Consider the following 26573-nt stretch of genomic DNA (forward strand, 5'->3'; position numbering starts at 1 on the left):
CCTCAAAAAAAAGTTTCTTTATTGTCTCCTGCGCTGTCATCCTGCCTGTAGTGTTATAATCCTGCCCACTAGCTAGAGAACGAAGCAGCAAGTGCATTAATATAAGCACTTTAAATAACAACCAACCAGGCTAAGGGTTAGGTGCAATTTCTTATCTAAGACAAAATATCAGCACATTTGCACTTTAGCACTAAAGCACTTTATCATCTGCCTTAGGCACTTTAAGGTCACTTTATATGTGGTCTGTCCTCAGCTAAATGTTGTTATATTTAAGTATTTTATTGTACTGTCCATGCTGTCTGATTTTGGAGTTGTCTGTTTTTTTTGTTTTCTTCCTTTTCTTCTTCTGTTGTTTTTAAAGGTAATTTCTGTTGCACACAACATTAACCTGCCGGGAACTACGGATGGTGGCTACAATCTGGCACATTTACATGTTCATGTCCATTAATGTGCATCCCCAGTCACAAATAAAAACATATTTAATGTAATTCCTGACTTATCAGCGGCTTTTAATTACTAGATTAATTTGTTGCAAGAATTTATTCAAACAATATTCTCAAGATTTGCGTTTTTTTTTTTGCATCTTGTGCTTGCAAGCACTTTTCTTTTTTCTTTGAAATGTATTTAAAAGAAAACTGAAATGAAAGACAGGATGCTCTCTAACTATTCAACCTTTTTAAAGTTTTTTAAAATTGATTTTTGTGGTTTTGGTCTTGACTCTGTTCCGACTCCTGAAAGTCTTAGTTTTTATTAGTTTTTGTTTAATGACATTCTGGTCTCTGGCAAGTCTTGGTCTTGGATAGTGAGGTCTTGAGTAAAAGAAACTCTCTTTACCCTAACTTAACAAACATTTTGGTTGGAGGCAACACGAGATGGTCTTCTTTCTGTGAGGCAAACGCTCTAATCACTATACCACAGGGCTGCCCTAATTTGTATTTCTTTTGGACATTTTCCAAGCATTTTAAGCAAATAAAGCACACTTCATCATATTTTCACTTTTTACAACCCTAGTCTAGTTCCAAAAACGACCATTGGATTGCGATAAAAAATAATGATGTTCATCAAAGCGTTTTGTGCTTATTCAGTTATCTTCTCAAAAATGACGAGTTGCACTTTTTCGAAACGACATTAAAATTCTGAACCTCGTTTGCAGATTTGAGATGAACTACTGATGAACTCATTGTGAAATTATATGTATTTAAAAATGAATGTGTTACTCTGATCTCGTGTGGCTTGGCTGAATGAAGCACTTTTCCAAGGAGTAGTTACAGCATAATGAAAAACAAATACAGGATTCAAATGAAAAGACCTGCGTGTGGGCGTGTTTGATTTCATCATCAATGACATCCTCTGGACTGAAGTCAATTCAGCCATTTTTGTGGCTGGGCTTTTTTTTCTTCTGCCTTCAAAGGTTGCAAAACGTCTGGACGGGTCGGTGTGTCTGGTGAAATGAATCACTGCATGGCAGGAGGCATCAAAACCAATTTCCACCACAGTTTTAGACATTTGGCCTTTTTTTCCATGCTTGTGATGTGTGAGCATCAACACTAAGGTCAGGATGACACACGGCGTTCTAAAAGTATTGAATGAATGTTACCTCATTATTGTGAACACGAACTCTGGGAGGAAACTTTGTGTCTTTCAAATTTGAGGAAGAATCGATAATCCTGAATGTATTTGTTGCATGTGATTATAACCTTTGCATTGTTATTTAATTGTAAATGTGAGAATATTTGGAAGATTAGTGATTAAAGGCTTTTTTTTGTTTTTTTTTATGACTATGCTTGAAAATATGTGGCTCCAAGGTCCTGAGGAATAGAATCAGGAAAGTCCTATTGATTGTAGTTTTCTCTAGTTTTAAAGAGATTTAAATTGTTGATTGCAAGTTTTCCCATTTCACACGTAAAAAGGTTCTTTGAGGTGATAATATCGGTCAGCTCGATAGACAAACAATGACATTTAAACATTAAAAACGAGAAATAAAACCAGAACAGCTTATACAGATATTTGAAAGCAGTTTTTATTCTCCAGCAGCCATTTTTAAAGATTCATAGAAAATCGACTCAGATTGGCAAATCTCATAGACCATTCCATGTTTTAGAGCCACGATACGAGATCCCAGCCTATCCAAAAGTGCTTTAAACGCATATACATAAGAATGCTGTTATTTCAAATATGTTCATTGTAAAGTCTTGCTAAATGATGCAGGTATTCTGTAGATTCAATGCTTATGTGGGGTTTTCAGGTTCAGTGTCTGCCCACTATCCAAAGACGTGGATTTTGTTGACTAATGGCTAAAAAAAGAAATAAATAAAAAAGACTTAAGCAGACATTAAGAAAACCGGTGAGTTGTGTAGGCAGCATCTTGCCATTTTTGTAGCGCCTCCAATTTTTTTATTTCAAATTTCAATTTCAATTTCAATTGCACTGCATAGGTTTTCATTAATTTGTTGTCATTATTCTCATATTATTTTTAGCTTTAGAAGCACTTAACAGACCATTAAGCTCTAATCACACCAAATCTCAAAAGATTTTGATTATCGTAGCACGTGACCGTAGAGCTAGATTTTTTTTAGATTTGTCACGTCTCAATGCTACACTTCCTAGACATTCATTAATATTGAGAAAATTGTATCCCAAAACATGTATGTGAGGGTATATTCCTTATTGCATAAAGTTAATTGCGCTCTTACGGTAAATCCTTTGGTCAATAAATGTTTTGGTCATTAATTTTTTTGTTCAGAAAAAGAAATCGAAAAACAAAAAACCAAATGAAAAACTAAAAATTTCATTCAACGCATATTTCTGCATCAGGGTCAAGAAGGGATTAAAAAACATTTAAAAATCATTTGGATTTTTAATTTTTGTTTCTAAAACCAAAGAAACAGAAATACCAGAAGACAAAAACAAAAAAAGGAAATTTTTCATTAAGAGAGACCTGAAGTTGTGGTTTTCAAGATAAGAGCACATACTGTATATGAGGATGCTGCTGTGTTTCTGGCGCCAAAATACAGTATATGAATTATGGCAAAACAAAGCTTGTCATCTGAAGAAATTGCTGCAAAAATATCGCAACAAAGTGGGAGTGGGAGTTTTTCACCAAGATATGTGAGGAGATTTTGCACAGAAAATGGTTTTATTTGACTCATTGATATTTGTAATACTGTATGTGTAATATATTTGTAGCGATTTCTGCAGATGACAAACCTTGTCGGAGTATGGTTCCAAAGACATTTTAAACAGCAGGCAAAATATTGAGATAATTCATATATTTTGACTCCAGAAAAACAGCAGCATCCTCATATGTGCTCTTATATTGAAAAGAACAACTTCCTGTCTCACCATAATAAAAAAACGTGTTTTTTTGTTTTTGTCCTCTGGTATTTGTTTTTTTTTTTTTTGGTTTTAGAAACAAAAATGTAAAATCAACCGATTTTAAATGTTTGTTCATCCATTCTTGACCCTTATGAAGAAATATGCCTTGAATTTGGAAAACGGAAATCAAATAACCACTCGCATTTTGTTTTTCAATTTCCTGTTCTGAACGGAAAATTCAACGACCAAAACATACACTGACCCCTTTTGTCCAATTTAGACCATCAACTAGTCTTTTCAGAATCTGTTTTCTAAAATGTTAAAAAGAATTTAATTTCTATTGTTTACTGGTATATAAAGCAGTTTCATTCTCCCCAAAAATGAAAGTACTTGTTTCTACAAGGACAAATAGAAATCCTGCGGACCTAAAACAGAGCTTTGTGTCACACCATTGAAGCATCATCACAAGTTCTGAACATTGTTCTTTTTTTGTTGTTTGTGTTTGTTTTTGTTAAGAGAATGTGAAAATTAGAATTTTAACGGATACATTTTGCTGAAATATGAATCCCCACTCAGCAGAACAGCTCTGTAACTACAGTGCACCGTCCACCGTAATTATTTAAGTTTTCCTTCTTTTCTCTGTAGATTTCCCACGGTGGATTTAACAAACGACTCGACTCCAGCGCAGCAATCCTCAGTCTACTTGTGGTCTGACGGCACACGCCAACATCAAAGGTAAACTCTTCTTTTACTTATACAGCTCTAGCCTCTTTCATTCACTTTATTCTGTTCATCATCGCAGCAATTCCATTTCCTGGCAGTTTTTCATGCATGCAGATCCAACACTTTGTCCCTGTAATCTCCCCCTTGAGGGAGCTACACTTCACTTCACTTGGTTTTTGTAACATTTTTTTTGCCAAAACAATTTAGGGATGTGGATTTATTTCAATAATTTGCATTGCTGAAACTGTGGAGGTAAATGTTAGAAGATAAGTTATTCTGGTCCATTTTCTAAATATAGATTTCATATGTTAATCGACTGTTGGAAGCCTGCTGCACAAAAGGATTAATAGGTATTTGGGTGTCTCATGCTCCCCCTAATAACACCTGTTGCCTTTCAATTTTACAAAGAAGTAAAACACTGTCTGCGCGTCTCATCTTTGCTTTTATTTTTATGTGACTTTAGGAGAAACTCTTTGTTGTTGCTAAATTAACTTTGATTTTTGAAACACACGACCTTTGATTTAACACGCAAAAGCTCCTGAAAACCACAGTTAGATCTTTTAGTCCAGTCATATTGCACAAGAGTGTGTGTCATTATGATTTAAATTATATGATTAATCATCTCTATAGATAATTTAACACCTTGGTCAGAAAAAAAGCAAGATGCACATCAATGTGTCCCATTATTTCAAATACTATCAAAATAATGATTCCTATTACAAGCTCTGGGCAGACAATCTGGTGCATTGTGTTCCCTCTACTGACAGCTCAGATGGCATATGTCAGGAAAATAAAATCAGGACAAAAAATAAATAAAAAATGGAGAATAATATAAACAAAATTGCTTGCAAAACCCTGTCTGGTAGGCGGCTTGTTGTTGTTGGACAGAAATTCAGAGGAGTGAGGAGGAGGAAGGAATAGCTCTGAAAATAAAAGAAATTATATTTTGAAGTAAAACAAAGTATTGGAGTAAACAAAGTCCAAAGGGATTCAACAATACAAACTGTGTGTGACAAAAGACACTGGGGCACATAAGAAGAGAAAACTAAGACGATGCACAAGCCACATAATGGTTCATATAATCATGTATTTGTACACAGTAATAGTATATGGGATAAAATGGGGAGGGAGATCTGCAATGTTCTGTGCATTTACACACGAACAATACATGAAATACAACATTTAAGAAGCACAAGCAGACACAGATTACACACAGAAAACTATACTACTATAATAATAAAACACAATAGATAAGGTGGTCACATCCTCACTATTGTGAATCATATTACTAGTAAGATCACTATTACATAGTATTTTCAGGAAGTGATCGATGTTTTATATTTAATGTGAAAACTATTTTGTTTTATAAGCATGAAGCACACACACGTAGACACACAGAAACATGCACAGGCGCCCACAAACAGTCACACACACTCACACAGAGGGAAATGGAGCAGGTGTTCTTAAATACCCAGTTGTGACTTAGAGAGCCGAATACTCAATTGGGTATCAGATCGGTTTAGGCAAATAATTAATTTGAGCTGTCTGCTGTAAGGGACAAATTGGCCGTCAAGAGCGTAGGACAAACCACATAGTCCCTAATCAGGTGAGTGTTCCTAACTCAATATTGGGCACAAGTGGTCAAATATAATAATCTTCATTTTTTCCTTTCCAATCTGTTCTCTGCATCTACATCTGCCCCCACTCCCACGATAACCTGTAATATGAAGCCCTTTGGGACGTGCCAGCATGGCTGCGTTCAGCCCCAAATCTAATTTAGCTCATTTGTAGGAAGTTCAACTTTAAAGCAAACAGTATCCTTTGCAACAGTTTAGTAATAGTTTAATGTAAAATATTCACCTGAAAAAAAAAGCCTTACAATGCAAATTAAGCCTTGGATGTACACTAATTGATGCAGCATTACATAATATTAGAAAAGCTAATACACTGAAGTCATCAAAATGTAATGTAATGTTGCACATCATATGGTGTGCATATAGCATTCCGTAGCATAATATGATGTAGCATTACATATTATTGTATAGGTTATCATAGCATAGCATTACATAGTGTAGGTCAACATACCTTAGCATAACATAGTGCTGGTTAGGTCAATGTACATTTTTGTCAATGGATTCTCTGTTCAGAAAGGGATATTAAAAATGAGAAAAAACAAGATTTAAGGCATTTTTTTTTATAAAGGAGAACTTTAAAAACCAGTTGATTTTCATTTTCCGTGTTGCACCGTCCTCAAATGTGCTCTTACTTTGAAATCCGCAACTTCCTGTCGCACCATATGAAAAAATATGCTTTTGTTCCTGTCTTCTAGCATTTTAATTTTTTTTTGTTTTTGGAAGCAAAAAATGGAAATCAACCCATTTTCAAAGTTTAGTTTAGTGCTTCTCGACCATTATAAAGAAAAATCCCATGAATTTTAATCTTAGTTTTTAAAATTTGAAAATGAAAATCAAATAATCATTTAATTTCTTTAAAAAATATCCTTTTCTGAATGAAAAATCTAATGACCAAAACTCACACTGACCTGGTTAACATAGCATTTCATTACCTAGTTTAGTATATGACAACATTGCATTACAGCAGATTGTAGCTGTTGTAGGACATTCTTAATCTTTTATTTTGTAAAGATAAACGGCGAAAATGACAGTTTATGGTGGGCCATAGGATCCTAATTTGTAGACTTTGCATGTTGTCCCCTCTTGGTTCCTCCTAGCATTAAAGCATACAACAGACTTGTTCATTGAAATACTATAAGTAGAAGACGGGAAATCCTATTTTACTAATCAATTGGATTAAAATTATCTTGGCCCAGGTTGTAAGATAATGCATCACTGCAGGCAGGGCTCTTCCTGATGCTGCTCTACAGAGACCTCTGTAAAAACAATGAAAGCAGCTCAATGATTACCTTTCTGTGTGTGATAATAATAGGAGGTTGTAAAGAGTTATAAACTGCCAAATAAATCAATGTTGATTCCCCTGCTGTTGCATCATAAAGTACAATCATGTGCTGAGTAAGTGTATTATTTTTTCTTAATTGGGCCCAAAAAAAGATGCTTAAGTTAATTTATTATAGTTACAGCTATTGATGAACCCCACTAATGTACATAGTGACTCACAGGTTTAGCAGTAGAAGCATTTTAACACCAATGATTAAACAGAATATTTATATATTTTTTGCATAAAATGTAGTTTTTTTTTAATTGAAGATGGGTTTTCCATAAACAGGCTCTAAAGCATGAAGGGTTTAACGTCCGGTTCTCTCTTGAATGACAACTTCTTTTCACTTGGCAACTTTCCACATTATTGGCCCTTTCAAATAGCAGTCGGAGGTAACCGCTGGAACATCAGCAGCTTTAAATCATGCTCCACCTCAGTTGACAGCACACTTAGACCAACTGGCCCACTTTGTGAGGCTTTTTCACTGAAGTGAACCAAAGAAGCAAGAAGAGCAAAAGATTAAACGGTCATCGTTCACAGCCGCTGATAGCAAATCATTTGTCATTCACATTAAGTGGGAACTTTTTATCTTATTTGTCCGTGTTTTTTCATGATACATAACTCTTTCAAGGCCATCTATAATCTTAAAGGGGTACTATTCTATTTTTCACCTATCGCCAAGAACTCCAACAATGTAGTATTTGAAGTTTATTTTCCCAAACTTGCCTGTTTTCCAGAGTTTTAGCCTCTGAAAAGTGACTTTCTGAGCAGTTCTAAAAACAGGCTGTTTTGGGACCTGCTTATGCATATTCATGAGTGGGCATGTCTGTAGACGCAGACTTCATTCCCCTTGCGAGGGATATCAGTGATCACCAAAGCGATATTCTTTTGCAATCCACACACTGTTATTGTTTTCAACCAAAAAACGGCACATTACAGATAAACACATGGATATTTAAGCAGCTATTGTGATTGTGAGTCAGACAAACACTGTTTCATTGTGTGTATGCGGCAGCGGCAGAGTCAGTCAGTCAGGTGTTGTTGCTGCTGCTGCTGCTGCTTCAAACACTGACTCAAGAATAGTCAATTTAAGGTGATAATCATTTGTTTTGTTCAACTGCTGTGTTGCATTTGGTCACAAACACATCAGATCAAAGGCGATTCAAGGCAATATAACGGGTACTAAAAATGGAACTGCTCCAGAGGAGGAGTTTCCGCGCACTGACGCCAGAAAATCCAACTCGCCCGTTTGGAGCTGACTTTTTACAAAATGTGGAATAACAAGGCAGGGAGGAAACTGTACTGTATATCACTGTAGCACAACCATTATGATTTTTTCATAATACCGCCCCTTTAAAATCATCCATCCAAAAAAATAGGTAGAGGTTATTATCTATGTCAAGGAGCTCATATTTTTACTGCAGTTTAATTTTTTCTTTGTTTGTGTTGGATTTCGTCAAAAGTACTTAATGTATTTTGACATTTTCACCAAATATAGAAAGGTAGACCTTTGGCCATGGAAGATTCCATTACACTTTGGAGGGGATACGGATTCTGGAGTAATCGTGTTGGTTCTTGAACTACCCCAAAGAGGTTTATCTGGATCGGATCCAGACTGGGAATATCACTGTGATTTTTAAGAAAATAAATAAATTAAAAAAATGGAGGTGCCCACACGTGTTGACCCACTGTATCATTATTAATGGGGATAGAAAATTCATCCAAGCTTTCAGATTGTGAATGATCATGTACCACGATCAGGACCACTGATCCAGAGAACTGCAAACATCTGGTAAAGATACTGTTACGATTAGCCTACAGAGATGGTACAGATACTCCATATTCAAAAATACTCCAATACAAGTAAAAGTTGCTAATTTAAAATATTAATTAAGTCAAAGTAGTGAAACATTTGCATTTGAAAAAAATATATACTGTATATATAACTTTAATAATACATTATAAATAATTTATACATATTTGACTATTCAACAATGTGTTTGGATGTTGCATTTGAATTATCTACATTTTTATTGTGAAAAAGACATGACAATGTATTTTATCTGTAACATGTCATTGATGTATAGTGGTTGAAATCTCTGTGAATGTCTAAATGTCTGCATATCAAAAACTTTGAAGCACTTGAGCTACCAGTAAATACTTAAATCTGATCTTTTTGTTTGTTTCTGTTAAGTTATTATTAACAAAGGAACAAATTGAGGGGCTAAGACCTTGAAAAAATGATTTTAATCTTCATTTTGGCTAATCTGTTTTACTCAGACCTGGATGACTAACATCAAATAGCGGCAACACATACAGTAAAACCTATTCCCCCACTTTAACGCTGGAATATAAAGAGTAAAACAAAGGTAAGCCTCGTGTCAACTTTAATCATTCGACTACATTTTAAAAAGCTTTCTTATTTCTCAGGTTGGACAGGGAGTTTTGGTAGGTTGAGGTTGATTATACCTATACAAATAAGTTGAATTTCAAAAGTACAACATGTCAAAAGTATAATATTTGCCTTTCAAATGTAGTGGAGCAGAGTTTCCTACCAAAAAAATACTGAAAGTAAAGTATAGATACTCTAAATTTATACTTGAGTAGATTAACGTTGTTCCTGTCCACCACTGTTACAGTTAGCCGATGATGAGTGCGACTGCGGCGTCTCATATGACACTTAAAACTGTGGCAGTTGTGGATGCATTTATCACTGTGCTATTTTTAGAGCTGAAGGGTTTTTGCTGAAGTGGGTTTATCACAGTGGAAAAGTCTCTTAACAGCACAAATGAAGCTTTAACTCCTCACATGAGTTTATGAACCCCGTTTTTTCATTATATGCCATTGAAGAAGTCCCGTCTTCTCTTTGTGGAAATCATGAAACATTTTAAACCACATCTCTATACGACCTCATCCTCCCCAGTACAAATGTATTCCAATGTCTACAGTTGACACTCCCGACCTTGGAGTTTCACCATAATAAGTGTTTCCACCACTTTCAAACTGAGAGTAAGTAGGGCGTGTGTAATTCAGGATGAGGTTAAACCTGCAGACCATGGCTGTGTTTGGATCCCCTCTGACCCGGGCCATTAGCAAACATCTGCTGAAGCAACGCATTGAAAAGCATGAGGGCTGTCACGGTAGCAGTGGGGAATTCTTTCGACGCCCCTCCCTGTGCATTCTGGGTTATTTTGAGAGGGCCCAGAAGTTGGTGTTTAATGATAAGCTCTGGGGCGTAGCTGACATGCCTGCCATGTTATTCCTTTTATGACTCAGGAAGCAATGGCTACATTTCCCTTCCACGGCCCTGTAGGTGTGTGAATCAACAGCAATTCTCCATCCAGTGTGTCCAGTCCTTGCTTTATGGGAACATGTCACTGTCACTAAACAAGTAGATGCATTTCACCCTTTACACAAAGTGGAAACTCAGGCTTTCTTGGAGAAAAACTAAGAAATATGAGCAATAATGTATGTTAGTGTAAACCTGAATAAGTAGACATTACTGAAAACTTTTAGGCAATCAGAACCAGAAATACTTTATTATTACTTGTGTAACAGAGGCTCAAGAAATATTACAAATAAAAAGAATAAACACTAAAGAAAGAAAGAAACATACATAATTTGGTAAAATACTATTGATTAAAAAAAGATTAAATACAAGGGCACACATTAAAGTAGGAAAAAAACAAGATAAATAATAATAATAATGCAAATATACAAATGTACAAATATATATACAGTTATCTACAATCATTTGCATTATTATATTAAGTTTTGAAACTCGGATATATCCAGAACTTATTTTTTTAGTTGCATGTACCACAAAATAATAATTAGCATTTAATAAATTGTACTGATTAAGCTCAGCTCAAACATTTGTAGTTAACAATAAATATACCTTTAGAGGTATTTATTTTTTTTACATTTGAGAGGAAAACACAGGAAACAACATATTTATTATTATGTTTTCCTCTGAAATTTAAATGACAATGATTTTTAAAACTCCACAGCTTCATTTTTCACACTTTTATCCAGTTGATCTTTTAATTAAGACTCAGTGATTATAGACAAGTGGATTAAGAACAAGAGACATGTTTGTGTTCATTCAAATCATGACAAAACTAGAAAAAATCAGGCAGACAGAAGAGACAGGAGGATAAATAAATGATCATCATGCGGCAAACTTCAAAGGAGGCTCGTGCGCTTCAAAGACAACGCAGGCTTTACCCACACGGGGTCCAACACTAACGAATGGATAGTTTTCCATACATACACAATGAGACACACACAGTAACCCAAGCTTTTTTTTATATTATTATTATCATTCTAATGGGTACATCTGCATTGATCCCCTCCAGCTGAGGCAAACAACCCCCCAGTCTTTGTCTGTTTCCATGACAAGCTGAGCTTTGATGTAATGTACGTCCAGATGACTGTTTTTTTTTTTTTTTTTCTTTAATGGAGCTTTTTCTTTTCTTGTGCAACCTCCTTTAAAAGCTCTTTTCTTATCACAATCCTCCTCCAATTTCTTAAATGCACTGATCTAATCTATCAGTGCGAATAATATTTCATTTCAATAGCTGTCCTAGATTAACCTCAGGATAAGATGTTGTTTGCTACCGAGTTATTTTGTTCTTTGACCTCAAAGAAAACATCATTTCTCTTACTGAAAAATCTGGTCCAAGAGCAGAACATCATGTTACAGCCCACACATACACACAAAGATAGAAAAGAAAAAAAACCTATCACTTCTGCTTTCGGTGAGAAATATGTTGCCTGTAAAAGATCAAATCTTTTGAATCTTCTGGCGTGGCTGAATTGTTTCACAGGAAAAATGAAATGTGGTTGCATCGTCTCTTTTCAATCCAGTTTCCTTTGCTCGAAAAAACGTGTCCTTGGTGAACAAATAAAGAGCAAAGTGAATTACCTTCATCCCAAAAACTAAACAAAATGCACCTTCCTGAACCTGACGATCTCCTCTGGACCAAACAGGAAAAAAACATAGATCATTTGTCCGTTTCAAGTGTGTTTTATCCCATTGACGAATATTTACTCAAGGTTTTCTGGTATTGAAACATTTTGCTGCGACTGCCATGCATAGAAAGTAGAGGTGGGAAAAATATTGAATTACAATATATCGCAATATTTTTCGTGGCAAGAATTGGTCTTTTTTTTTTTTTTGAATTTTTCTTTTACTGCATGTGTGGTCAAAGGTCAGCGCTACAAGTGATGTAGTGCACTTTTTGTGATGTGCATTGATTTTTGGAACTATGCCTCATATATTGTTTTTTAAAAATGTATTGTGTATTATGATTCACATTTGTTTTTCAATAAAAAAAAAAGAATAAAGCAATCCAAAAAAAAAAAAACTTAATAAATCAGAACTGCATTAAAATAAAATTGGGTACCAAGTGTTGTGATTAAAATCGAATTGGGACTAAATAATATCGTCCCAGCCCTAATAAAAAGCAAGGCCAAAATGTGAGATCCAAAATGTTTTCTGCATCACTGGAGGATTTTTCCTCACATTCCCATTGCTTCAGAAAAAGCGTGCATCTCCATACAACCTTTTAAACTGACAGATCTAAATGTTGAATTTAACACTTATACTGTATTTCTACAATCAGTTCAAGTCACTATGATTTATTCGTCTAATTATTTCACTTCCCCGGCTCAATCAAAGAAAACTTTCACTGTGATAAAGCAGTGACGTTTAACTTTAGCCTTTTTAGTTCTATTGCAGCTTTTGTTTTCTTTTCAAAAAATGGCCCTAATCATGACACCAACTCATTTTTGAGAAGAACTGCAGCATGAAGCACACCCACACATGTGCAGCAAACGCAGCTTTTCCACTTGGATTTTTTTTTTTTTTCCCTGCATGCATTGGGAAACATTGATGTTTTAATGAGAGCAATGACTGTGAAAAAACAAAGAGGGGATGGGGGATGACAAAGCGAATAATAATATTAATAATAATAATAATAATAAGACACTGGGAGCTACACAGTTTTGTTGTTTTTTTCCTCTTTGGATTTAAGATGCCCGCAACCCTGAAAAGAAGTAAGTTTGTTGGAAAATGGATGGATGGATTTAAGACTGCAATAAAATCTAGTTCATCAGCTGTTATCTTGTCATGATCCATTTTCTACAGTTTGCTTCCAAAGCCATAGAATATGCACTTCCAGAAATGAAAGTCTCCATAAACAGTTGAATATAAAACGGAAGAACAAATACCAATCTATAATGTTTCTGCTATTATAGTGTTTTAAATACATCAAGTGTCTGTTTTTACTCCATTATGATTCTCCAAGCTAAACATACTTTGATTCTTACGTTTCAGTTCAGTTTTGAACTTTTCCATTTTCTCTTTTCTTGTTTTTCTTTCTCTCCCAGCATTCTGCTCTTCTTCTTGTTCCACCCCTCGGCCTTCACTCGAGTGTGGGATGTCTAATGTTTAACATCTCTTAGCTGGCTTACCTACAAGGTGTGTATGCATTTCTGCTCATCAGTGTATCCTTTAATCCAGTGATTCTCAACTGGTGGGTCGGGACCCAAAAATGGGTCACGGACATGTACCGGGTAGGTCACGGACAGCTGGTCAAAAATAAATAAATACTTAACGTTTCTCATATTAGACTTGTCTTGTATTTTGAAAGAAAGTTTTCTCTTTTGACAGGCATGCTGTAAAATGCATTTTTCACAGGAAAATATAAAGATTTATATTTTAAAAAATGATGATATATGGGTGTTCTCGACACCTTTTTTGAAAAACTAAATTTGGTTTGTTGAATTCTAAAAACAAAAAGTGGGTCGTGATTTAATGACCGTGGCAAAATGTGGGTCCCAGGGTGAGACCAGTTGAGAAGCCCTGCTTTAATCCAATGTGACGTCAATATACTGTAATATCTTTGACTAAAGATTTAAGTCATAGTGTTTGTCTTTGTTACTTTTTTTTAACCCTATTATTACTACACTAAGGCAAAATGTAGACAAAGGCAGGGTTAGCAAAATTAAAGCATGACATTCTCAAAAACAAAACAAAGAAACTGCTCCCTGTGTGAAAATGTTCACTTTTCCTGAAATTTTAAGATTTCAATTTTGTTCAGTAAAGGTCTGAATTTGAGTTACTGTAAGTGCACGTCAATGTAAATGGGTGGGACAAAACTTTAAATTAGCCAAACAGAAGTCATCTCTGGGTAGGACAAACCCATAACACTTGGATAATAGAAGTTGAAGCTGCTTTCACATTGCGATAGTTCCACAATTAGAACAGCTGATTCTTGTGTCACAACAAGTCATCTTGGTTAGGGAACATGCACTTCACAATTTCCCAGTCAGTTACAAGAGCTGCATGCCTATGATGCTCTATAACAGAGGTGGCCACATTATTTTCATTGAAAGGCCAAACATTAATCACGCCAAAACTAAACATTCATGTTGCAGTGCATGAAATGCCATATACCAAAAACATAACTGTGCAAAAAAAAAAACACTTGAATGAATGAATTGAAGAACACTTTTCTTTATTGTGTTTCATGGCATAACATTATGAAACGTCTAAATGTGTTCAGACATTTAGTGCAATATATGTTCAACAAAATGAGACACAACATACCCCGCCTATACAATCCACTGCCTTGAACAATCCTTTAAAACTCAAGAAAAAAACTTTTCATTGAAAATCAGCTTTAGATTTTTTTTTCTTCTTATAAATCATTCTACTGTATTATATTAATTGTGGTTGAAATATAGAGTGTATAGAGCAGAACATGCAAAAAACAAAAAAAAAAACAATAAACATTTTCAAATATGAAGCAATATAACAAACTGTACAGCAGTAGAGTGAACAAGCAAAGGTCAGTGACTCTCTGACTCTGCTTTACTTCAGAGGTGTGAAACAAGCTGAATTATCTTACAACCGCTTTGAGACCTCCGTTTTCTGGACTAAAGGTTTGCTTCTTTGATCCGGACCACAGTCCAGTTGTGTGTTCACACAGGGCAAAAACGAGCCAGAATTTTAAGGCAAATGAATCCTGGCGTGTTTAAAGCGAGCCAGGATTTGCTGATGTGAACATGCTTTTGAATACCAGAATACATTTAATGAAAACATTTTGCCATTTAAAAATCATGCATTTCTCTGTATTTGTCTATGAGTGTGCAAACTGTGCATGCGCGTGTGTGTTTGTATGTGTGCAGCCTGAATACTTGTGTGTGTGTGCGTGTGGCTGCATGTCTACATTCAGTGAGACTGCTGGTTTTCCATGTTGACTCTTGATGTTCATTCTTTTTAATCTTTTGGATGTCCAGAAACAATAAAAGAAAGTTCTGTCTTTCCTAGCCCTGCACGCTCTGATTTTTTGTTGTTGTTGTTGTTGTTTCTGGAGTTAATGAACAATGTTTCCATTTTGCTGCTCTGTTGTTTCAGCAAAACTGCTCTAAATTTTGCATCTGTGGTGCAGAGATTGTAATAATTACAGAAAGGCTCAACCCTCTGCATAATTGGCACCCAGTTGAGTTTGCTCATTAGTGTGTTTGCTATGTTGGACTGGAGCAGAAGAGACTTTCCTACATTGTCACTCTTTGGAGAAAAGGATTGGATTCAGGGCACTGGCTCAAGAAATCACTGTCAGTGTTAAATGGATTTGTCAGTTGCAGATTACTGTCACACTTTCTACTTATTAATCCTGTCAGCCTCACTAATTGTTTCATTTCAAAATGTCACGTTAGTTTTTGTCCAGTTATTGACCTCCTTGTTTATATGCCTATTTATCAGTGTTTCATCTTGGATAACAAGAGCTTGTATCCGTGTGTTGATGCAACTGGTTCATCCTTTAGGAATTGGGGTGTCTTTAATGATCCCCCTTTTCTCCCACTTCATTCCAAACTCGGAAGATCTGCAAAAACTTCAACCAACAGTGGACATGGAGGAGTATGATGTTCGCTCAGCTGCAAGCATCCTGGCCTCAGTAAAAGAGCAGGAAGAGCGTTTTGAGCAGCTGACCAGAGCCCTTGAGGAAGAGCGTCGCAACGTCACCTTGCAACTGGAGCGCACCAACCTGCCTCCCAACGCTCCCACCAGCCAACCGCTGGCATGGCAGCAAGCGGTGATTCAGGTAAATGACGCTAGCATGATGATTATCTTCCTTTTGTCTTTACCCACCAACAACTGGCACCACCATGTTTCCTTCCCCAGCTTGTCTCTGTGAAGTCATTCTTTCTTCCATATGAGCAAGCTCCTTCCATTGCCCTACTTGCTCATGGTCATTGATTCCCACCATCAGTGAAACCAGCTTTTCTCCCTCTTTATGTCTTTGTGCTTTGGGATTGTTTTCCCATTGTTTGAACTCACTGTTCTGGATGTTGTGCAGTAATCCACCATGTGTGGTGACTCATCTTTAGGAAGCAAGATCATCAGATTCAAAGTCCCATTTCGGCTTCACTCACCCTTTCCGTCTACGCCTCTGCTTGCCATCCAATCCCATCTCCTTCCGCTCACTGGTTTTTCATATTGTCGGATGGTGTTACTTGATTGGATGTAGCCTTTTGTTCACCATGGCCAGCTTCTGGGAATTATTACCCCTGGCTTCTGTGCTGAAAGCAGAGTTTTAGGATAAAGAAATGTGACAAACACATTTCTACATACTTTAAATCGTGGCTCTCAGTGCTCACACATGAAAAGGAAACTGAAGTCTTCATGGTTGGTCTTTTCATTGTGCTAATCATCCCACGGTATCAATCTTTACTTTGCAAATGCATTCAATCATTTGATGGGATACTTTCTGATTGTTCCTGTATGATAGTTATAGCCCATTTTTAAGATGCAGCTCCTGTCCTTGTTGCATCACCTTTAATCACGCTAAAGGAGGCGCACTCATGTATTATTGATAGTGTAAAACATGCAGAGATGGAAGTACCTTAATTGGCTTGCTGTTATGTTTTTGTATCATCGGGTTTTCCTAAAAGTGTTGGGGTTAATTTGAAAAGCATCTGTTTTTGGTTTGAAGTAATGATAGAGAGGATACAGGGGATGCATAGCAGAGAAAAAAAAAGGTAATATATGCACGTGTGTGTATCACTTTTTAGATTTTCTTTGATTTACCAGACGTACATGAAAAAAACTCAATTTCTATACAATCACCCACATTCCCCCCATTGTGGTTACTCATAAACTTCACATTGGTGTAATTCAGCCATGCTTCAAATTACATCATTAAAATGTATAATTTGGTCTGCAGTAATTGGACTGTTAGCTTTGTATTTAACACCTACATGCCAAACATACATTGAATGTGATTTTTGTAGCGTGGTTTTCATCAGTATTATGGGTATAAGTACGTCTGCCAGAAGACTTTCCCTTACTCGCATAACAAAATGATGATTGGAAGAACTTAATTGTTGATTGTTGTTGTCTTTTCTGTGTATTTTCCTCGACGATGTCTTAATTGTGGGATTGTAATGATTCACCAAAAATTGAGGCAGTGGTCTGTACTTGAGGGCTCTGTCATGGCCTTGTTCTGTCGAAGTTGTTTTTGGCTTTACCTGAGAAAAGTTCAATTCCCAGTGGGGTTCTTGTTATTCTGCTGTATTTTCAGCTTTATCCTTAACTTGTGGGTTTAGGCTCTCTGTTGTGTTTCTCATATGTTTCTCCACTCCTTGTCTTGTCAGAACGTCTTTGTTAGAGACTGATTAGTCTCCACTCTGTTTCAATGCGTTATCCATTGTGTCAAATAGTCATCATTGTCCTACTTTCAAACCCTTAATGAAACACTTCAAGAATCAAAGGGAACAATTGTTATGAATCCATGTGTAAAAAAGTCTTAACAAAGCTGTTGGACACGCCATCAGCCTGTCTGATGATGATGTTAACAGTAGATATTCAGTGACACAGATACCTTAAGTGGAGCCTCTCAGATCTCCATCCATTGACATCCCGACCATGTGATCACGCACATGCTAAGATCCCACCCTTTATTCATTTGATACCATGTTGGCCAGTGGTAATTGATTTTTGCCTGAAGGAGTGTTATCTCTGTAGTACTGAAAGGTCAAGTGGTGCATGATAACGGGTGTGTGTGTGTGTGTGTGTATGTGTGCAGCGAGAGGCAGACAGCACTCAGACATCCATGGATGTCTGGAGCTAAAAAAGAAGGTGACCTCAATACATACGACACACAGCTAATCTAGCCGCCCACATCTTCTGCACCACACATATCAGCCATGTATTCTTGAGGCACATACCTAACTCCGTTTTAAGAAAGAAGTTTGAGATCAATTTCTTTGTTACTGAGGGTATTATCAAAAGTTGGTGTTTTATATTCAATTTGTTTATATTCACTTGGCTCCAAGCATCACAGAGGCATATCATCCATTTGTGCAAATGTTGTGAGAAGTTTTCAAAGGCCTGTGTGCTTTAGCGAGAGGGAACAGAGCCGCCTTTGATCTGTGCTGCTGAAGACGTACAGACCCTGGCCTTCCATGGTACCACAGCACTCCACCAACAATCACTCCCAACTTTCCCTCCACCCACTTTCATCCCCTCTGCTCCCACCCAAGCACCAATGAGTCACAATGGACACAAAGGGCTGAGGGTGCTATAGCGACAGAATATCTATCCTTCCCCTGACAGAACCCGGGAGCCCCTGTACCCTCGTAAATCAGCTGCTAACAATGAGGCTTATTTTACCTTCCTCCCCTCCCCGTCTTCTTCCCTGACTGTGGCATCAAGAGCCTTCTGCCTCACATAAACAACTTAATTGCCTTTGGTGTGAAAGCACCTCTGTTGTTTACATTGTATAACGCACTGTTCCCATATCCCTCTCAACAACACTTTCCCCTCATTCTGCAGCAGCTAAAAAGAAGTCACTTAGGAATTCTCATCGGGTTGCAGCTTGTTTTCCATGATTGTATATGGAAAATCTATTTATGTCCCACCCAACTTTAAATATATTTATGTGTGTGAATGTTCAGAGATCATTCTGTGTGCAATGATGCAAAAATATCAATCTACCATGAACTTAACTGATGATGGTTCCATGAACTCCAAACTTTTGAAAAACCATCAAAAGTGCAGCAAGAAGAACCCGTAATTAGTTTTTTGCTAATAGTAAAATGTTTACCAATCCTTGCTTACCAATGGCTTTTTGCCCGCAAAGGGTTTTCAAACAAAAAAAAAAACTAAAAAACTAGTAATTTAGAACAAACAAGGCATCACTCTTCAGCTTCCACCACTTCTTGTACTTTACATCTAACTTCATGTGTACGCAGCATGGGGTTTCTTCCTTGTCACATCTCTTTTTTTTTTAAGATAAATCAAACAAGCTTGGACTGTTTATCACAGCCTTTGATCTTTTGAGTGTTTTCATGTCGACACAAGATTTCTTAGAGTTGAGTAAAGAAAAACCCTTTTACAAATTCCATCCATCCATTATTTATACAAGCTTATTCCTGCACTCAGGGTCGCGAGGGGTGTGCTGGTGCCTAGACATTACTCCTATCATTATAACGGTTTTTTTGGATTGGAGGCAAAAACCAATATTAAAAAAGCCTACAAAAAGGTTTGCAGGAAATTTACTTTACAGCTATATTAGATTTAGTTAAAGTTAGCAGATAGAAATTATGCTGTCCTTTAGGAATGGTAGTGCCAGTGTGTCTGTTCATTATTTTGAGTTCATTTCCAGCTAAGATATCATCTGGAGAAATATTTCTCTTTGCTATTTTATTCCCTGTATTGGGTGAATCTACAAAGATCTTTCACACGTGCAAAAAAACGAACATTTTATTGATGTATTATAAATGCTTATATGTTTCATGATATTTTTTCAAGTTAGTCTGAACCAAGGACTATTTTGTGTGTAGTTTGCATGTTCTCTCTACTAGGTGAAACCTCATTGTCTAGTTATCTTAAAGTTGATCCTAAAACCTATGGGCATCAAGTGGAAGGAGTCTAGAATTGGGGTTGCCAGTTAAAAGCAATGCTGCAGCCTTTTAGATTAGATTAAACTATGTTAATCTCACAACAGGGAAATTTACTCATTAAAGCAGCGGAAGATGAAGAGTAAAAGCAAGAATATACAATATACTCTATGCAGAAAGGAAAACATTTTGAACATAATACAATACAACTATGAATGAGTATGAGTCCAAGTAATATTTAACAGGAAAAATCAATAAATAATATAATATTTTGAGTAATCTGAAGGTAAGAGGGTAAAGCATGGATAGCACTAGACTGTGGTGGTGAATTACTAAAATCAAACTGAGAGAAAAAAGCATGTAAAACCCACTTAAAGTTGCTACAAGATAAAAAAATGAATAAATAAATGTTGACTACATGATTAAAAGTAAGTCAGAAACAAAAACCTGTGTAATCTTTGTTTGTTTTTTCATCATAAGGAGGCCTGCTTTAAGGGAGGGACTCATAAATTACGATGCTATCTGTTGTATGTGGGCGGATCAGCATTTTTGCTTTCCCAAATTTCAGAAACCCCTGACCTCGAGGTTGGAGTTGTGCATATTCTCCTTGTTCAGATGAACAAGGAGGGAGAGATTAGAAAGGGAGGCTACAGGAAAGCCCTTTGCTGAGTTGGCTATTTATATTCCTGTGGGGCAGCTTAAACTTTCATCCTCCAAATCAGCCACAACGTTGGTGGACTTAATGCCTGTCTGTGCACCTTGCTACCATTTGATCACCATCCATTAAACCATTATGCTGCACAGAAAGCATTGAGATGAGTTTCTGCTATTGAGGCAAAGAACAAGCAACTGTTTAAGATGCATTAAGAATATTTCCTAAACATGAGGATATGTGGCGCTGATTGTAAAGTTGCGCATGCTAAAATAAACAGCAACATTTAGCAACACACCACGTGTAAAAACCATATGTGCATTTTTTAAATGTTACTTTTGACCAGATTTACAGCCGTACTTGTGAAATTTGTGATATTTTTTTTCTTGTAAATATGTCAATGTTAAATACTAAATGTAAATCTAAATGTTAATGTAAATATAAATGCTAAATGTTAAATTTAAATCTAATTGTTAAATGTAAATCTAAATGTTAAATCTAAATGTCACGAGTGAAACTAAATATTTAGCTAATATGCAAATTCACCGGAAAGAGAGCTTTTATTTTGGTACTCCTGGTAAATTTGCATATTAGCTAAATATTGACTTTCACCCGTGAGATTTAGATTTGACATTTAACGTTTAGCTTTACCATTTAGATTTAATGTTTAATATTTAGATTGAACATTTAACATTTAGATTCAACATTTAAATTTAGATTTAACATTTAGATTGACATTATATTTTTTACAAGAAATCCAATAACACAAATGACAGAAATATTGCTGAAAATCTGGTCAAAAGTAACTTAAAAAAAAATCACACATGTTTCTTAAACGTGGTTTGTTTTAGCATGCACAACTTTACGATCGGTGCCCCATACGAGGATGATCACCGTAGCCTAAACAGATATGAGGAATTTTAGTTTTTTTTGTAAATTTGGGCTTGCTTTTCTTTTTTATGCTTCATGTGTTAAACATCAAGCCGACCCCTGTGCCATATGAGGAATGTGACCTTACCCTTCCCGGTGTCCAGCAGGATAACCAAACAAGGTTGCAGGTTGACCTTTTTCCCTGAAAAACTCAATTGAAAACATTCTCTGAACTCCATGGTAAGGGTGATCTTCAAAGCGCTGGTTTAATTATACCCACGAGTTTAACGTACAGCACTTTTACTACATGACTTACAAGCATGTAAACGCTGATCAAATGAGGACCAGGACCGCCATGGAGTCTTGTGTTAAGTCTTTAACAAACCAGGTAGCGCTTAATGCAACAGCTGTGGGAGGTTAATGGAACTCAATTCATGACAGTTACTGTAATGTGAACATTTAAGTTTCATTGCTTAAAGAAAACAAGCCACAGTTGTGTAATTGTCCCTGCACAGTAAGAACTGGATAACTATATCCACTGATTAGCCTCATCACTGAATAATTACACATTATGCTCCAGGAGCGATTATTAACTGTTTGCATGCAGAGTTTCCATCTAAATTAGTTAAAGCAGCTCATTTCCTTTAAATAAAGCGCAGCTAAGCAAATTATTGAATTGAACCCTTGTGATGAAAGAGAGACAAAATGAAACAACAGTTAAATCAACACAATGGAAAGGAATTGGAACCTATAACATTTCAACTTGCCCTTAAATTGCAGTATTGATTAGAAAAATCACTGAAATCAGGCAAGTATGTAATTTGCTTCATTACAGGAGCATAGAACAGTTAGAGCTTAATTTCCCTCAATAAGCAGAAATGTATGCTGTAGATTTATTGTAGAAAATATAGCCGCCGATATGTACAGTAGAATTGTAATCACGTGCATTGCCCACTTGCTATTGTTTTCAAAAGAAAATAAAACATACAGTAAAATAGTAAAGTGAAAAATCACGCTCAGCCTCAATAATATCCCAAACATCATTTCCATTAGTCAACAGTCACTAAAGTTGTGCAGCAAAAATTATCGGATGTAATGATAATATGAATAATTTTTCATAGACACTCAAAGCACTTTACATTGATGTGCATTATTTTCATTCATCACTCCACACACAGTGGTGGTAAGCTACTATTGTAGCCACAGCTGCTCCGGGGCATACTGACAGAAGCGTAGTCCGACCGCCACCAACACTCACTCACACACCACATTCATACTAGGCAATGTGGGTGAAGTGCCTTGCCCAAGTACACAATGACAATGACTTGGATAGAGTGGGATTCAATCCCTCAACCCTTTGGTTATTAGACGACCCACTCTACCACTGAGCGACGATCGCCCTAAGATGTAGATCTGAATAAAATAAGGTTCATTAGATGTGGGCCAGTCGGTTGTTCTGACTAATCTTCTATGTCAAATGCATTTAAAGGTGAATCGGGAAGAAAATGTACTTTAGATAACAACCACCAGTTTGCCTAAAATATTACAACTGAAAGACTATAATAGAGTAATGTGAAAAAGTGTCTTTTCCCGCTTCCCGATTACTGATTGTTTTGCATATTTATTCAACTTAAATGTTTCAATTTTAATATTTCACAAAGACAACACAAATATATGAAATGCACTTCTGGCATAACCAAGCCTTAAAACATTGAAATGAAATGCTTTTTCACCAAAGACTCACTATAGGGGCCGAAATAGGAAGAGAAGTCCTGATGTAAAGTCAACATGGTATGTGAACACTGATTGGCTGAAATCTCCAAAATGGAATATTATGTGTGTTTGAAGGATATAAGTTGATATCAACGGCTCCAAACTAAGACATTTCTGACACAAATTAGGAACAAAGTTTCATTATTGGGCTTTTGACCTACAGTATCATCTAAAGTGCATTCATGTGATGAGTTGGGTTTTGTGTTAAGCTGCACCTTTTCTTTACTTTGTTACTGTTTATGCATTCACTTCTTTATTTTAATACTACTTTTCACAACATCTGCTATTGTGAATGAAAGCAGAAAACAAGAACCTGGCAGATGTAGCTTCATCAAAGCAGTTCACCTGTCAAAGCAAAGCCTTGTTGTTGTACATGAACCTTTTTACCCTTGGTTTCACGTGGCACACTCTGACAGATTAAAGCTGACTGCAGGAGCTTTGATTACAACCCAGAGATTATTCTTACATCTTGTGCGTTTATTTTACGAGGCCTCCGTGTGAACTGCCTGAAGTCTGTGCACTTGAGGATAGGCCTGTGACATTTATGAAGGTGTGTACCTAGCTTCCTGCCCTGAGAATTGGTTAAAGGGTCAAATTCAAGACCCGGGGGCCAAATTTAGAGCATCAAATTGGGCCAAAACGAGAGAGAAAACATGATCTTTAAGGAAGCGGGCGTCTTGATCAGAGGGTCGCTGGTTTGAATCCAACCTGCGTCATCACTGTGGGATGTTGAGCAAGTCATTTATCCCGAGCTGTTCACGTTGTATGTTGCTCTGGATAAAAGATAAATAAAATCGTAACTTTTTAGTTTAGTTGGAAATGTCTTATGCTGCGTTCACACTGAATGCGTCTTCTGCGGCACCGGACGCGTCTGCCGCACGAAACCTTCCACAGGTTTTGCGGGGATCAAAAAATGTCCTCATTCGCTTCATATGCACGTTTGAAGCAAAGCCCCACCCACCAGCGACACATCCAACTCCTTGAGTTTCACTGCCTAATGAAGCGAGGAGCTACTCTCCTTTTTCTCATCTCATAAAAAAGTGAAATGAAAAAAGCCGGTGTAATGCTATCCTAGCTCAGTGTCGACTTTCAAAGATGAAAACTACAGAATTTTTTGATCCTGCAAAACCTGTGGAACGTTTCGTGCGTCAGATGCACATTCGTGTGTGAACGCAGCATTAGTCTATCCAAACTTACAAATGAAATCACTGCAGTTATTTTTTAAATCAAATTGGGAAAAGAAATTAGTATTTTTACATTTTTAAATCACAAAATCAAGGATTTTTGAAGAGATGATCATGGAGGTACTGATATATACTGTATATATATATATATATATATATATATATATATATATATATGTTCTGACTATATATATATATATATATAGATATATATCGTCCTTTCTTTTTTTCTTTCTGCTATTGTTGTTATTTTTTAAATTATGTATGTTTACATGTTTTACACTATTATCCTATGTTAGTATTTATATTGTTTTTTGTTCTTACTCTCTGCTCTGTATAATGTATATACTGTGTTGCTGCAAACGTGCAAATTTCCCCTCTGGGGATTAATAAAGGTCTATTCTGTTCTATTTCTACTGACCGACTATTTGTGGCCCACTTGAGATCAAACTGCTTTGTATTTGGCCCTTAAGTAAAAATAGGTTTGACACCCCTGGATTAAAGAAACATCTTAACCTAAAAAAGCCCTGGGAGAAGAGAAAATGCAAGCTTGACGGTAAACAACTCTTTTGTAGCTCAGAACTTACTTATATACTATCTTACATAAAACTAAGTTTTATGTAGCCAATGATGTATTTCTTGTCCTTACAGTTCAACTTTACAAACCCCTTTTTTTTTTTAAATGATTGTTATACATGTATTTATTTGTGGCACAGGAAGTTGCGTCCATAATTTGGAAGCAGTGGACTGATATGAATGCTTTGAACAGAATGCGCTTCAGTTCTAATCTGACCTCTGAGCCACCAGCCTTGATTAGATTAGAGACTGTTGGGCCTAGCATGGTAATACATGTCCACTTCAAAACAATGCACACAACAGGAAAAGCACAAAAGAGCTCATGCAATGCATGCAAAGACAGGTTTAAAGTAGAAGATTGAGAAGCAGATCTCCTCTCAGCTGCTCCCATGAGGATACCCAAGCACTTAATGTTTTTTTAAACAGGGTTATGAAACTCACTCAATGCTTAAATGGCTTTAATGGAATGTGATATTGCTTCTCACATCAAACAGGGGAAAAGATGAAGTGGCAAGATAAGTGATTTTAAAGCTCCTTTTTTAGAGTTCCTAGTGGCATTGTTCAATGTAAACAAGTCCACGTATATAATAGAGCTTGGTACGTGGGCCAGGTCTTTCATCAACAACAAATTGAGCAGTATCGCTGTGGAACATGAAGTCGTGCTGCCAAGCAGGAGGAATGTAAAGCCTCAGCGGTTTCTCCTCTGCTCAGGATTTCTCATTTCGTCGTCCAGTCATCTTTTTCTCCCCCCTTTCTTTTCTTTTCCGCACTTCGCTCCTGTCTTTTGAGACTTCTCTCAGACTTGTCCTTCGTTAAGCTTCAATCCACGTTATTAGATTAACATTCCTCCTCAGCCTTGGTTACAGCCATAGACGTCTGAATGTGAATTCTTTCACGTACGTTCCACCCCTCTATTATATCAAGTGCAGGGAGAGGATCTGCACAAAGGGCTGGAGAAAGGGGAGTAGTGTGTGTGCGTATGTGTGATGTAAAAATCTGCAGAGTATGGGGTGCCTTTGGTTCAATAGGGGTAACTTTTTGTCTGGTGTGTGAGCCCCTGCCCTCCCCCCTACTCGTCTTTTTCCTCCTCTTTTTCCATCAATGCCAACAGGGGGGAGGGGTCGGCGGGCTGACAGACAGACACAGCTGGAGAACTCAGAGGGAGCTGCTCTCTCCCCATGAGGATGCCAGGAAGAGAGAGAGAGCAGGGAGATGTCCTGGTCCCTGTGCCTGTCATTGGACCCCTCCTCTTTATACCCCACATCCTTGGAGTGTGTGTGTGTGTGTGTGCGTAGATGTTCCCCCTCTCTCACCTTTTCATACATGAATACCAAAGAAAGCAGACTGAGGCTTTCTTAGCTGTGTCAAACCATCCTCAGATATACAGTTTTACACAGGATGTAGCACAATTTCAAAGTAAAAGCATGAACTCGTCAGAAAAAAAAAGTGTCATCATCCAATCCAGGCCACACTCTGTAGCACAAACCATTGAGAATACATTCTAATATGTGTAAATGAAGGCTTTTCATTAGATTTATGTCATAAAATGTGAACCAGGTGAATACAGACAACTTAATGGCCGACGTCACATTCTGACGCACTCTATGGTAGCT

At 36.7% G+C, this 26573-nt stretch overlaps 1 protein-coding gene across 7 annotated transcripts in view; it reads left to right on the top strand.

Annotated features, from left to right (window-relative positions):
• Positions 1-26573, top strand: part of arvcfb (ARVCF delta catenin family member b) — a 271466-nt gene that overhangs the window by 97863 nt on the left and 147030 nt on the right. For 6 of the 7 annotated variants that reach the window (XM_028456818.1, XM_028456823.1, XM_028456819.1 and 3 more), the window contains exons 3-5: positions 3961-4050; positions 13387-13477; positions 15886-16106. In XM_028456818.1, the coding sequence (XP_028312619.1) occupies positions 15915-16106 (192 nt within the window). In that variant the 5' untranslated portion in view covers positions 3961-4050; positions 13387-13477; positions 15886-15914. The remainder of the gene's footprint in view (positions 1-3960; positions 4051-13386; positions 13478-15885; positions 16107-26573) is intronic. The other variant, XM_028456825.1, reaches the window with a different exon arrangement.

Source organism: Gouania willdenowi, chromosome 9 (genome assembly GCF_900634775.1).
Source record: "Gouania willdenowi chromosome 9, fGouWil2.1, whole genome shotgun sequence".
Taxonomy (NCBI): Eukaryota; Metazoa; Chordata; class Actinopteri; order Blenniiformes; family Gobiesocidae; genus Gouania; species Gouania willdenowi.